Here is an 11,687-nt window from a genome sequence, read left to right as displayed (position 1 = left end):
TAAAGGAAGCTGCAGTGTCATGGCATAGGAACCGCGCTGGACTGAAATCCTATAAGTAGTGTCAGCGGTATGGTGACAAATCACGAAGTTTTCAAGTTTTTGTGTGTGAGGATCGTCTGACCGATTTCCGGTGGAACAGGGAGCTGAGGCCACCATTACAACAATATTCTGCCGGTGCGAATTAGTCACTTTTGAACGGGCGCTCTGGTGTGAGACGGCTTCCGTGTGAGGCCCACTAGGGCTTTGAACAGAGAAAGTGAAACATTTGTATTGTACCAAGACCGGTGCTACTGGAGGGGGATGAAATTAGGGACTCTCCCTGTTCATGTACGCTATTAATGTGCTTAACTACACTCTAAAAAAAAGGGTATCACCTTACACCCTTTTGTCCCATATAATACACCCCAAAACTTCATTTCGACGTACAGCGCCCTATAGTCGAACAGACGGCACAGAATTTTACCAGGGGCTTGATAACGGTGCGATATAACTTATTAAATTGTTAAAGTGCGTATCAAACACCAAAGAAAGACAACACGGAGCTTTTGCAGTACGGCCAAGAAAACTCCGATAATCTTTTTTGTAGTCAATAGTGCGTACGTCGGCTATCTTTATAAGTTGTACCACACGGTTATCAAGCCCCTCGTAAACTTTTGGGCCGCCTGTTCGATTATGGGGCGCTGTACACCGAATTGAAGTTCTGGGGTGTATTATATGGGACAAGGGGTGTAATAGTACACCTTTTTTTCTGAGAGTGTAGGGGTGGACGTAATTTATACTCTGCCGCCCGTGGAGGAGTGAAACAGTCCTCTGAGATCCTTGGTTGGATAAGTGGGACGAGTGTTTTCAGTGCACGTTCTGCAAGATCCTGAGCTGAGGCGCAGTCCTTAAAGGGAAGCCGGAACACTTCTTTAAAAAAAAATGAGATAGAGCTTGATTCTAGCGTAGTTTTATCCCGTGGATATGAATATCGCGTTCGTTTTCCCCGAATATGTAACTTAACGCGAGAAAACACGAAAAACACCCGACCCGTCGTGGCGTCATAAGAGGGCCTTTCGGCCGCAAAGCTCGTGTCACTCGAGGGCCGCGCATGCAATCCCTAGCTTGCCAGGTGTATTCCCCCCTACTGGCACAAGTGTTAACATCTTTTTCTGCCCTTGTTAAAAAAAAAATATAGCAAGAGTACGCGAGCATAGCTTTGGTGGATGCTGCTGGAAGGAAGATTCCGAGAACTTTTTTTATGGCGACACGCTCCTTGAAGGAGGGCCTTCGGTGGTACTCTGAAAATGATTTTCTGAAACCTCCATGCCCCAAATTATAAAAGAAATAATTTCGATATTCGAGATCCTGGAGGTGAAATGAAGACGACTTAATCAAATACAAAACCGCTTCAGCTTCCTTTTAACTTGGTGTGTGAGAGTTATTTGAGTAGTCTCCGGAAGTATGTGCATTTAGGTCGTTCAGGTAGATCTGCAACGTGCTGGAGGTAGTGTAGTGTTGAGAGGGAGTGTGTTTGTACACGCCGAAGAAGCGTAGCATCTGCCCTCTCTGCAGTGTGGGGTGGGCTGTAGGGGGTTATGTGGTTACGACGAAACTATAACAGGGTTGGGCAGAAATACTCAAAAATGTATTTGGAAATACAAATACTGGGATACATTGAAATAGTAGCTAAAATACTGATACTAAGATACATCTGTAAAAATGTATCGCGATACGTATCGGAAATACATTTTAAAAAGATGCAAAAAGTATTTGGAAATACAAATACAGGAATACATTTTAGGGAGGGCAGAAATACAAATACAGAAATACTGATACTGCAATACATTTTCCAAATTTTTTGAGACGCCAACTGAGATGAAGCTTGAAGTTTGAAGTGGATGTTTTCGATCCCGAAATTACTTTCCTGTAGGCTTGGCACTTTGCCTTGAAGGTAGTGGTTTCGGACGACAAGGAGTCTTTAGTTGGCCCAAAAAAACCTTCCAACAATTGCTGACCGCGGTCCCTTTCATGACATCCTGTCACTCTGACGAGGGAATCCTGTCAACATTGATCACATTATGTCACGGTGGAATGAACTAGAATACTTTATCTGTAGGTGTGGCCTTGAACATGAAACTTTACCACGCTGCTGTATGAAAGGACAATGCGTACTTTTGTTGTAGGCTGCCGAGCTGAAGATCGTGCATGCAGTGTCATTTGAAATTTTCGAGAATAGTGGACCACCTGAAGCATCTTGGAATACATGTCTTATCTTCTGTTTTACAGTTGAAAAAACGATACGGTAGCATCCCTATTCTGAAGGTCCTTACTACCGACCCTCCGCCACCGACGCACGGATTGCAGTCCTCAAGTTTTGCCTAGCATTATCCAAAAAGAGAGCTTGTGGATTGCGAGCTGATATTGCCGGCACAAGTGCGAGCTGTCCAAGAAACAGCGGTCTTGAGACTAGTCGCGGGAGTACGTAATCTGGGATGCACACCGAAGCCACTTCTGGCCTCCTGGGTTTCGGATCACCAGAGCAGTGGGTCACGTTCACGTCGGCTGATGACGTACTCTTGAGCCGTGCAATGTTACGGGCGCAGCTGCAGATGCATTCGAATATGTGTTGAACTTCACAGCGTGAGTCTTCCTACTATTTCAAGTCAACCACCGCCTGGCTCGTGCTGCAACAGAATGTGACTCAGCTTTGCCGGCTGGGTGTACTCTGTACGCTAAGGCGAGAGAGACGGTTAGCAGCGGGCATTGGATACCAGGAAAAAATGACTCAAGAAATCCCTACGTAAGGACCTGCGGCAGACGATGCTCTGACTCCACTCCTGGCATGGCACGCCACCTGGTTCGAGTCCCCGACTACGCAACATTTCTCAGAAGAGAGAAGAGGACGTATAGAAAAATAGTTTGCAGAATCAAAAGGAACCTTGGTCAGCATAGTAACAATACCCCAGCATATCCTTGACTCTAGTGCCCTTAGAAGGAAAAAAAAATGCGTTCGGACTTGTTTCTTTTTCTTTTTTTTTGGGGGGGGGGAGTATTTCTCAAGAAATGTAACGAAATACATTTCATCCTGATTGTATCGCGATACAAAGGAACATTCAAAATGTATTTCGTTACAAGAATAGAGATACTGGTGAAAAAAATGTATCGCGATACAGAAATACAGATACAAAATGTATTTCTGAAATACTATCGCGATACATTTGTATCGCGATACTGCCCAACCCTGAACTATAACACAAGGCATGGCGATTTTCCTTCTCGTCGTGCCTTGCGTTGTAGCTTCCGGGTCACGTAGGGGTCGATTTCGCCTGGCCATTGACAAGGGGTACTCGGATCGTCGGTGGCGTGCGTAGATGAGTGGGCGGCCTTGCAACACCGGCGCACGATGCAAATATTTGCCTTTTGGCGCCGGTGCACCCCATGACTCCAGCAACGTGTTATGTTCCTCTTTATTCATATTTGATGTCCGCCAAAAAGGTGAGCCTGTACTTGATTTTTTTTTTCTTTTGTAATTGCATCTTTTTTGTCTTTTGTTAGTTGTTATCTTTCAACATTTAAAGCCAGCAATAAAAAATTGATTTCTGAATCACCCCTGCATCATGTCATCTCTCTAGTTCATTTCCACCCCGGACCTGTTGCCTGCAAATCAGTCAATTTTTTTTGTAGAAAATGGGTTGTGGTCTTTGCCCCTTTTACGGACAAACTGGCGGACACTTTTTGTGGCAGGTATAGCCCAAAGTAGATCGACAGAGTACTGGCTGATTCCCCACAGGGTGAGGTGCTATTTTACTGTTTTCGTTGGACCTACGCTGCCCAATCGGGTCTTTACAAAACACAGAATTCGTTTTATCGGCCGACTTTCATGAAATGAACGACACGCTGGACGTGCAAAACACATTCTGTACTTCCTCAGTGTAGGTCAGCATGAACAAGCTAACGTAAATGTTAAGCTTTTTTTTTTAAATTCAAAACAATATTAGCGATTGCGAACATGACAAAAACACTGAAGATAAAGGAAACGACATAAATAAAAAAAACACAGGTTTTCAGATGAAAAAAAAAAGCCAAAACAATCATGTTGGTGAAATAATCGCAAACTATGCACAAAACCAAATTGTCACAGGATTTCTATGACAAATGTCACGCGTCGCACGTGTGACATTTGCGTAGGGGACTCATTGAATAGTAGGAAGACCCTTTCTTGAAATCTGTTTGGGGATCTGACACGAAGGTCTGACCAGAAACCGAGAATCGCTGATCGGCACTTTGTAATTGAAGCCATTTTACACGCGTGTCGCTCGCGTAGCACGCGTCCAGCGCGTTTACATATCGATTAGTTATTCTCACTATACGTAAAAATGTGAAGCTCGATTTTTATCAAATGGCTTTAATAACAAGGTTCTGTTCAGCGTTTCTCAGCTTCTAGACAGACCTTCGCGTCATCTGCAAACAGATTTGAAGAAAGGATCTTTCTTCTATGCCACGAGTCCCTTACACAAAGTGATCAAACAGAAGCGTCAATTGTTATCGCCTGCAATTTTACAAAGGAAGCAACCACAACCCTCTCGTGGTACGCAAACGCCAGTTCGTTTTAATGCCGAGCTGAAGCTTACATCCGCCGGCGAAAAATATTCACATGGAAGAAGCACATCCGCCACGCCACCCCCGCAGCGAATTTTGAAGACGACGACGTAGGTGACGCATTTTTCGTATTTTTGATTCCCATGTTGCTATGACCACCGTGACGTCTTTCACGAGCCGCGTTTGATTGGCGGTCCGTCCCCTTCGCAAGAGCGGCCGTTCGCAAGGAAAGTTTGGCAAAATACGGAGTTGCGAATTAGTCGAATTCGCACCGCAACTGCGTTGTGCCGCAAGAACGGCGTCGCAATTGCGAAATTGCAGGCAAATTCGCACCATGTGAATCAGGCATTACGCTCGTAGCGTCTTAGCTTTGACGGCGTTCGAATTTTTGTTGTTTCTTTGTATTTTCATCGTGATCTCGCGCTCCGCACCAGAGCAGGCACGCTTCTGCATCCGTGACAGTTTGAGACGCTAAAATTAGTACTACCCAAAACAAGTCCTAAAGGCCCTGTCACATTGAGGAAACACGGCGGAAACATGAACAAAACATGTTTCTCAACAGTCGGGAAACATGTCGGTTGTCGGCTCTGTTGCCCGACAACCCTGTCACATTGAGGAAACAGCAACACAACATGGACGACAGCGACAATGTTGTCTCGGTGTGACAGCTTTTGGCAACGGAAACCTCGACAACTTGTGTCGGACGACACGTGTTGCCCATTTCGGTGGCTGAGCGAATTTTTTTCCAGCAACACGGCAACATCTATATTTTTCTGTACAGATAGTCGCACGAGAATACTTCAATAATAACGTCAAGCGTGGAGGGCCATTTTGAACGCGGCTTCTTGCGCGGCGGCAGCTGATCGTCAGAATCATCTGAATCGATGGCACAAAGAAGCACCCTGTCACACTGCGGAAACAGTCGGAGAACTTTGTCCTTCAACACGAGGAAAACATGTTTTCGGGAACCCTGTCACATTGTGGAAACAGCAACAGTCCGGAAACATGTTGCTGTAGTCCGAAAACCATGTTTCCCAACTTGTTCTCCGACACTCGGGGAACAGACTGTCACACCGAGAAAGCGTGTTGGAAGAACACAAATTGCCTCCTCTCCTGCGCGCTGCCTCCCTCTCTCTCTCGCCCTCGTCTGCCCGGCCGGCTCGGCTAAGCTACAAGCGCGAGCTCCGGGCTTTCAGCATCCCTGCCAAGCACGCGCGCTCGTGCAGTGCAAGCACTGTTCTGTGCCAGATGCTCACGCGGCTGCGTCTGGACCGAAGCTGAAACAAAGTATAGACGCTTTGCAGCAGCTGTGCATGGACGCCGCCATAACTGACCTTCAGTTTTTTTAGAGCGCAGCTCTTAGGGGCCCGTTTCCAGCCTGAGCGGCGTCGGCGTCGCCGTCGGCGTCGGCGTCGGCGTTGGCGTAACCGGGGGGGGGGGGGTCACGTGACCCCCCCCCGAGGTCACCTGACACCTTAAGGTCACGTGACCCCCCCCCCCCGAGGTCACGTGACCCCCCCCCCCCCGAGCTCACCTGACCCCCCCCCCCCCCCAAGGTCATGTGACTACCCGCAGGTGACGTGACCCCCCTCAGTACCCTTCCCTACTCCTCAAGAGCTGCGCTCCAATTCGGCGTTACAGGGATTTGTAAACGGCTTTCATTTTTGTTTCCTCGTATTTCGTTTATTTCACTTCATCATTACCATAGCAGGCCAGGTTATTGCCATATTAGATTCAACTGTGTCCTTTTCTAAAGCATCGGCCTTTGTGGAGGATCGTCAACTACAGTTTCAGTTGCTCGGCATCTCGGTAAGACAAGAGAAGGTCAGCCATGGCGGCTGTAATTCGGCGCGTGTGTAAAGCGTCTATAGGCGGCTAGGCTCAGATCCGCTGGCTCCGCTGGCTCCGCTGGCCCCTTGAATCGTTGCCATTTTGGATCGACGTCTCATCGACGTCGCTCTACCGTAGTCGATTCATCAGCCGCGCGAACCATCTCGTGTTCTCTGGATTTGGCGGTTGCGTTCTGCTACAGGGCTAGACCCTTGCAGGATGGCATACGCGCCGGCCACAGCAGCAGCTTCTGCTTTGGTACTTCTTTGTGCCATCGATTCAGATGATTCTGACAATCAGCTGCCGCCGCGCAAGAAGCCGCGTTCAAAATGGACCTTCACGCTTGACGTTATTATTGAAGTATTCTCGTGCGACTATCTGTACAGAAAAATATAGATGTTGCCGTGTTGCTGGAAAAAAATTCGCTCAGCCACCAAAATGGGCAACACGTGTCGTCCGACACAAGTTGTCGAGGTTTCCGTTGCCAAAAGCTGTCACACCGAGACAACATTGTCGCTGTCGTCCATGTTGTGTTGCTGTTTCCTCAATGTGACAGGGTTGTCGGGCAACAGAGCCGACAGCCGACATGTTTCCCGACTGTTGAAAAACATGTTTTGTTCATGTTTCCGCCGTGTTTCCTCAATGTGACAGGGCCTCAAAGCAGAAGCTGCTGCTGTGGCCGGCGCGTATGCCATCCTGCAAGGGTCTAGCCCTGTAGCAGAACGCAACCGCCAAATCCAGAGAACACGAGATGGTTCGCGCGGCTGATGAATCGACTACGGTAGAGCGACGTCGATGAGACGGCGATCCAAAATGGCAACGATTCAAGGGGCGAGCGGAGCCAGCGGATCTGAGCCTAGCCACCTATACTTCGTTTCAGCTTCGGTCCTGCTACGTAGCAAGCGCACATACGGTGCGTGGACGACTGACGAGACCAGCGCTGGGGGACTGGAAAAGAACGTTTATTCGTCCGTGAACAGAGTATTTAACGCAAGCAAGAGAGAGGGAGTTGGGAAGGGAGAAAGGGCGAGGAAAGACATAACGCTGCTGTTGTTGATAAGTCACACGCCTGGCTCAGGCGGCGGGAGATAGCATATCAAGATGATTTACAACATTTCTCCTCCCTTAGTATTGAAGACGCTGTACAGGCTTCCTTTCCCGAGTAGATCGTCGCAAAGCTTGAGGGGGTTTCTGCGCCTTCTGGATAGGCGGCGACGCTTGTGCCGGCGCCACCTGGTCTGTAGGCTGCTCGTTCAAATCGCTTTCGTTGTCGGTCGGTGCGGGCGCAGCTGCAGCCGAAGGGCTCCCCTCGTCTTGGTCTCGAACGCCGCTCCGAGCGGATGCCGGGCTCGGCCTGGAACGCACTTGGTCTATGTGACGTCGAACCACCCCAGTAGGCGTTTGTATGGTGACCATGCGTGACCCTGTAGTGGACTGCACTTTCCCTGGTGTCCATTTCTCCCCCTGGCCGTAGTTACGGGCGTACACGGCTGTGTCGGGCGGCAGTGTCCACTCTTCCGTCTCCTGGGTTGACCCTGGGAAAGGCGGGAAACACGAGTCCAAGCGCGAGCGGATCAAGTAGCCGAATAGAAGTTCGGAAGGGGATTTTCCCTCGTGGCACGGCATTCTCCTGTAGTTGAAAAGAACTTTGACTAGCTTCTCTTCAAGTGTGCCTTCGCTCATCTTCTTTAGCGCTTCCTTAATCGTACGAACAGCTCGTTCAGCAAGTCCGTTAGACTGTGGGTGATAAGGGCCGCCCACACTAGCGAGAAAACGCGCCCGGCGCGCCGATAAATCGGTTAAGCGGGAAGATAAAGGGCGTGTCTCTGCACGCGCTCGTGGCGCTGACTGTGCTTCGGCGACATTTTGTTACTTGCCGCGATCGGCGTGCCACGCGCGTTTTCTCGCTAGTGTGGGCGGCCCTATACACAGCCGTACGTAGGTGTGCGATGTTATTGTTCTTAGCAAAGATGGCGAATTCTTCGCTAGTGAACTGCGTGCCGTTGTCCGTAACTATTGTGCGTGGAACACCGAATCTGGCAAAAATGCTGCGCAAGCTGGCAATCGTAGATGACGTGCTTGCCTGCCTCATGGGCACGGCTTCAATCCACTTAGTGGCAGCATCCACGACTACCAGTATCATGCTGCCTGCGACCGGCCCGGCGAAATCGGCGTGGAGCCTCGACCATTTTTCCTTAACGGCTGGCCAACTGATGGGTTGAGCAGAGGCCGGCATAGGCAGGTTTTGAACGCAATTGTGGCACGACGATGAGAGGTGTTCTATCTCTCGGTCTAGTCCCGGCCACCAGAATGCCGATCTGGCAACCGCCTTCATGGCCGAGGACCCTTGATGCGTTTCATGCAACATGTGTAGTACCCGTTCTCGTGCTTGTGTGGGAACAACAACTCGATGACCCCAGTATACCAACCCGTGAGCCACAGATAGTTCCAACCGGCGTTCCGAGAATGGCGCCAATCCCGCGTCCTTTACATGTGTAGGCCAGCCGTGCTTCGTATACTCCACAACCTTCGTTAGTAACACGTCCTGCGCAGTTAGCTGTTTGAGTTCCTCGACAGACACAGTGCCATCATCGAAACTTGCCAGCGCGTGAACATACTCGGGGGGTTCGCTCCTTGCTGGTGGTTCTGGAGTGTGCAGCGGTATCCGGCTGAGTAGGTCGGCGTTTAGTAGCAGCTTACCGGGCGAATACTGAAGTTTGTAGCGAAATCCACCGAGGTAGAGAGCCCAGCGCTGTATTCGGGCTGCGGCCAACGCCGGCGTAGGCTTGTCCGCTTTCAGCAGGCCCAGGAGCGGCTGATGATCTGTGACCAAGGTGAAATCTCTGTTTAAGAGATAGTCGCGAAATTTCGACACCCCAAAAACCAGAGCCAAGGCCTCACGTTCTAGCTGAGAGTAATTCCGCTCGGCACTGGTCAGCGTTCGCGACCGGAAGCCAATGGGCCGGTTTACTTTTCCGACCGTATGAAACAGCACAGCACCGATGCCATGCGGAGAAGCATCACACTCCAGTTTCAATGGTTTCGCGGGGTCGTAGTGAACGAGTACCCCTGCCGCAAGTAAGCACTGCTTTGCGTTGGCAAAGGCGGCCTGCTGAGCTTCTCTCCAGACCCAACGCGTATTTTTCCCCAGCAACTGGTACAAGGGTGCAAGCACGGATGACATATTCGGCAGGAACTTGGAGTAATACGACAGCATGCCCGAAAACGAGCGAAGTTCCTGCACATTTGTCGGGTTAGGAGCCTGGGCGATTGCTTCCACATGTTTCTCAGTGGGATGTAGGCCGTCTTTGTCGATTTGGTGCCCTAAATACGTGACTGAAGGCTGACTAAATTTGCATTTGTCTCGCCGGAGTTTTACACCGTGCTCGCGGAAACGCTGCAGTACTGCTCGCAGAGTATCGTTACTTCCTTGTCGCTCCGCAGCCAGCACATCATCGAGGTAAGCTTGCACGCCTGGTAGTCCCTGCAGGACTGTTTCGATTTTACGTTGAAAGATGGCTGGGGCAGACGCTATGCCAAAAGGCAGCCTCTTGAAGCAAAATAGCCCTCGATGCGTGTTGATTACGCATAGCTTCTGTGATTCTTCGTCAAGCGGTACTTGGTTATACGCGTCACGAAGATCGAGAGTACTGAAGTACTCTCCCCCGTTTAGGCACGCAAACATGTCGTCAATCACCGGCAATGGGTACTGCTCCAGTTCGCATACAGGATTTAACGTGATCTTGAAATCGACGCAAATCCGAACTGTTCCATCTTTCTTTAAGACAGGCACAATGGGCGTAGCCCACTCCGCATGCGCAACCGGTGATAACACGCCAATTGCTACCAGTCTGTCTAGTTCTTAAGAAACCTTATCACGGAGAGCAAAAGGGATGGATCGTGCCTTACAGAACTTTGGTGTAGCTCCCTCCTTGAGTTGAAGGTGTACAGGGGGACCGCTGATGCAGCCGAGTTCCGCACTGAAGACGTCTTGAAACTCGTTGGCGATGTCGTCCGCGGCCGGGAGACTCGTTGGCGATCCGGCTTCCGCAGTCATTTGAAGAATAGGTGACCCTGCGTTGCTCAGCTGAAACAGTAGATCCCGCCCGCATAGACTAGGACCGGGGCAATTCAATACAATTAGGGGGCACTCTACTACGGCACCCTTGTAGGCTACCTTCATGTCCAATTGTCCTAGGACGGGGAGCTTGCCAAGATAACAGGACAGCTTGACACCTGAAGGTTGCAATGGCGGCCATCTCTCCCAGTTCTTTTCATAAATTTCGCGGGGCACAACACAGACGGGCGACCCCGTGTCTATCAGCATTGGCATGTCGACACCGCACCACGTGAATGTCCTGTGAATTGGGGGCTCTAATTGCCACTTTCGAGAAGAAGTCAAAGTCCAGAGGTGCATCGCTTCGTCTACGTTCCCCTCCGCACAGTCTTCCGCCGTCGCCAGTGCTCGTCCCCGCATGCCTTGTGTCGACGCCGTTTCGCGTTTCCTCGGAGCGTCGCTCGAGCACATTTTCGCAAGATGACCCGGCCTACCACAGTGATAGCACCTGCTCTTGGCCCAGCGGCATGCGTGGCTGTTGTGCTTCTTACTTCCGCAACGCCCGCATTTTAGAGTCGGCTCGTTCGTCAACACGCGCTGCGCGTCAACCTTCAATACGGTGGTTGTATCGCCCGATATCTTATTTGCGTCGTCATCTGCCGTTTCGGCTGATACTGCTATCGCTTCGGCCTCTTCCAAAGTCAAGTTTGCTTTTGCCAAAAGCTGTTTTTGCAAGGCCTTTGATCTGACGCCACAGACTATACGGTCGCGGAGCATTCGTTCCAGCATGCTGCCGAAATTGCAGTTGTCTGCAATGCGTCGGATGTCGACAAGGAAATGTCGACATCCGACGCAGCCGCGCGAGCATCTGGCCCAGAACAGTGCTTGCACTGCACGAGCGCGCTTGCTTGGCAGGGAGGCTGAAAGCCCGGAGCTCGCGCTTGTAACTTAGCCGAGCCGGCCGGGCAGACGAGGGCGAGAGAGAGAGGGAGGCAGCGCGCAGGAGAGGAGGCAATTTGTGTTCTTCCAACACGCTTTCTCGGTGTGACAGGATGTTCCCCGAGTGTCGGAGAACAAGTTGGGAAACATGGTTTTCGGACGACAGCGACATGTTTCCGGACTGTTACTGTTTCCGCAATGTGACATGTCCCCGAAAACATGTTTTCCTCGTGTTGAAGGACAAAGTTCTCCGACTGTTTCCGCAGTGTGACAGGGCCTT

The 11,687-nt window shown here is 50.4% G+C and overlaps 1 protein-coding gene across 1 annotated transcript; it reads right to left on the bottom strand.

Annotated features, from left to right (window-relative positions):
• Window positions 1-7,310: 7,310 nt before the first annotated feature.
• Window positions 7,311-10,817, bottom strand: LOC120840483. The gene is made up of 3 exons (XM_042292183.1): window positions 10,321-10,817; window positions 9,112-9,234; window positions 7,311-7,946 (listed from the first exon to the last, which is right to left on the bottom strand). Exons 1-3 carry the CDS (start codon window positions 10,742-10,744, stop codon window positions 7,537-7,539), a joined length of 957 nt encoding a protein of 318 aa, XP_042148117.1. The 5' UTR covers window positions 10,745-10,817; the 3' UTR covers window positions 7,311-7,536.
• Window positions 10,818-11,687: the final 870 nt, after the last annotated feature.

This window comes from Ixodes scapularis, unplaced genomic scaffold (genome assembly GCF_016920785.2).
Source record: "Ixodes scapularis isolate PalLabHiFi unplaced genomic scaffold, ASM1692078v2 PGA_scaffold32__2_contigs__length_656809, whole genome shotgun sequence".
NCBI classification, from domain to species: Eukaryota; Metazoa; Arthropoda; class Arachnida; order Ixodida; family Ixodidae; genus Ixodes; species Ixodes scapularis.
The sequence above is the reverse complement of the archived record's forward strand: the minus strand, read 5'-3'. Positions and strand labels throughout refer to the sequence as shown.

Bases quoted from the DNA above. Each gene is read 5' to 3' on its own strand.
- LOC120840483 (XM_042292183.1), bottom strand. From the start codon at position 10,744: ATGCCAATGCTGATAGACACGGGGTCGCCCGTCTGTGTTGTGCCCCGC. The intron at 9,235-10,320 runs GTAAGGCACGAT...CCTTGGTCACAG, and splicing joins GGGAGCTACACCAAAGTTCT to ATCATCAGCCGCTCCTGGGC. The intron at 7,947-9,111 runs GTAAGCTGCTAC...CGCCTTTCCCAG, and splicing joins CAAACTTCAGTATTCGCCCG to GGTCAACCCAGGAGACGGAA.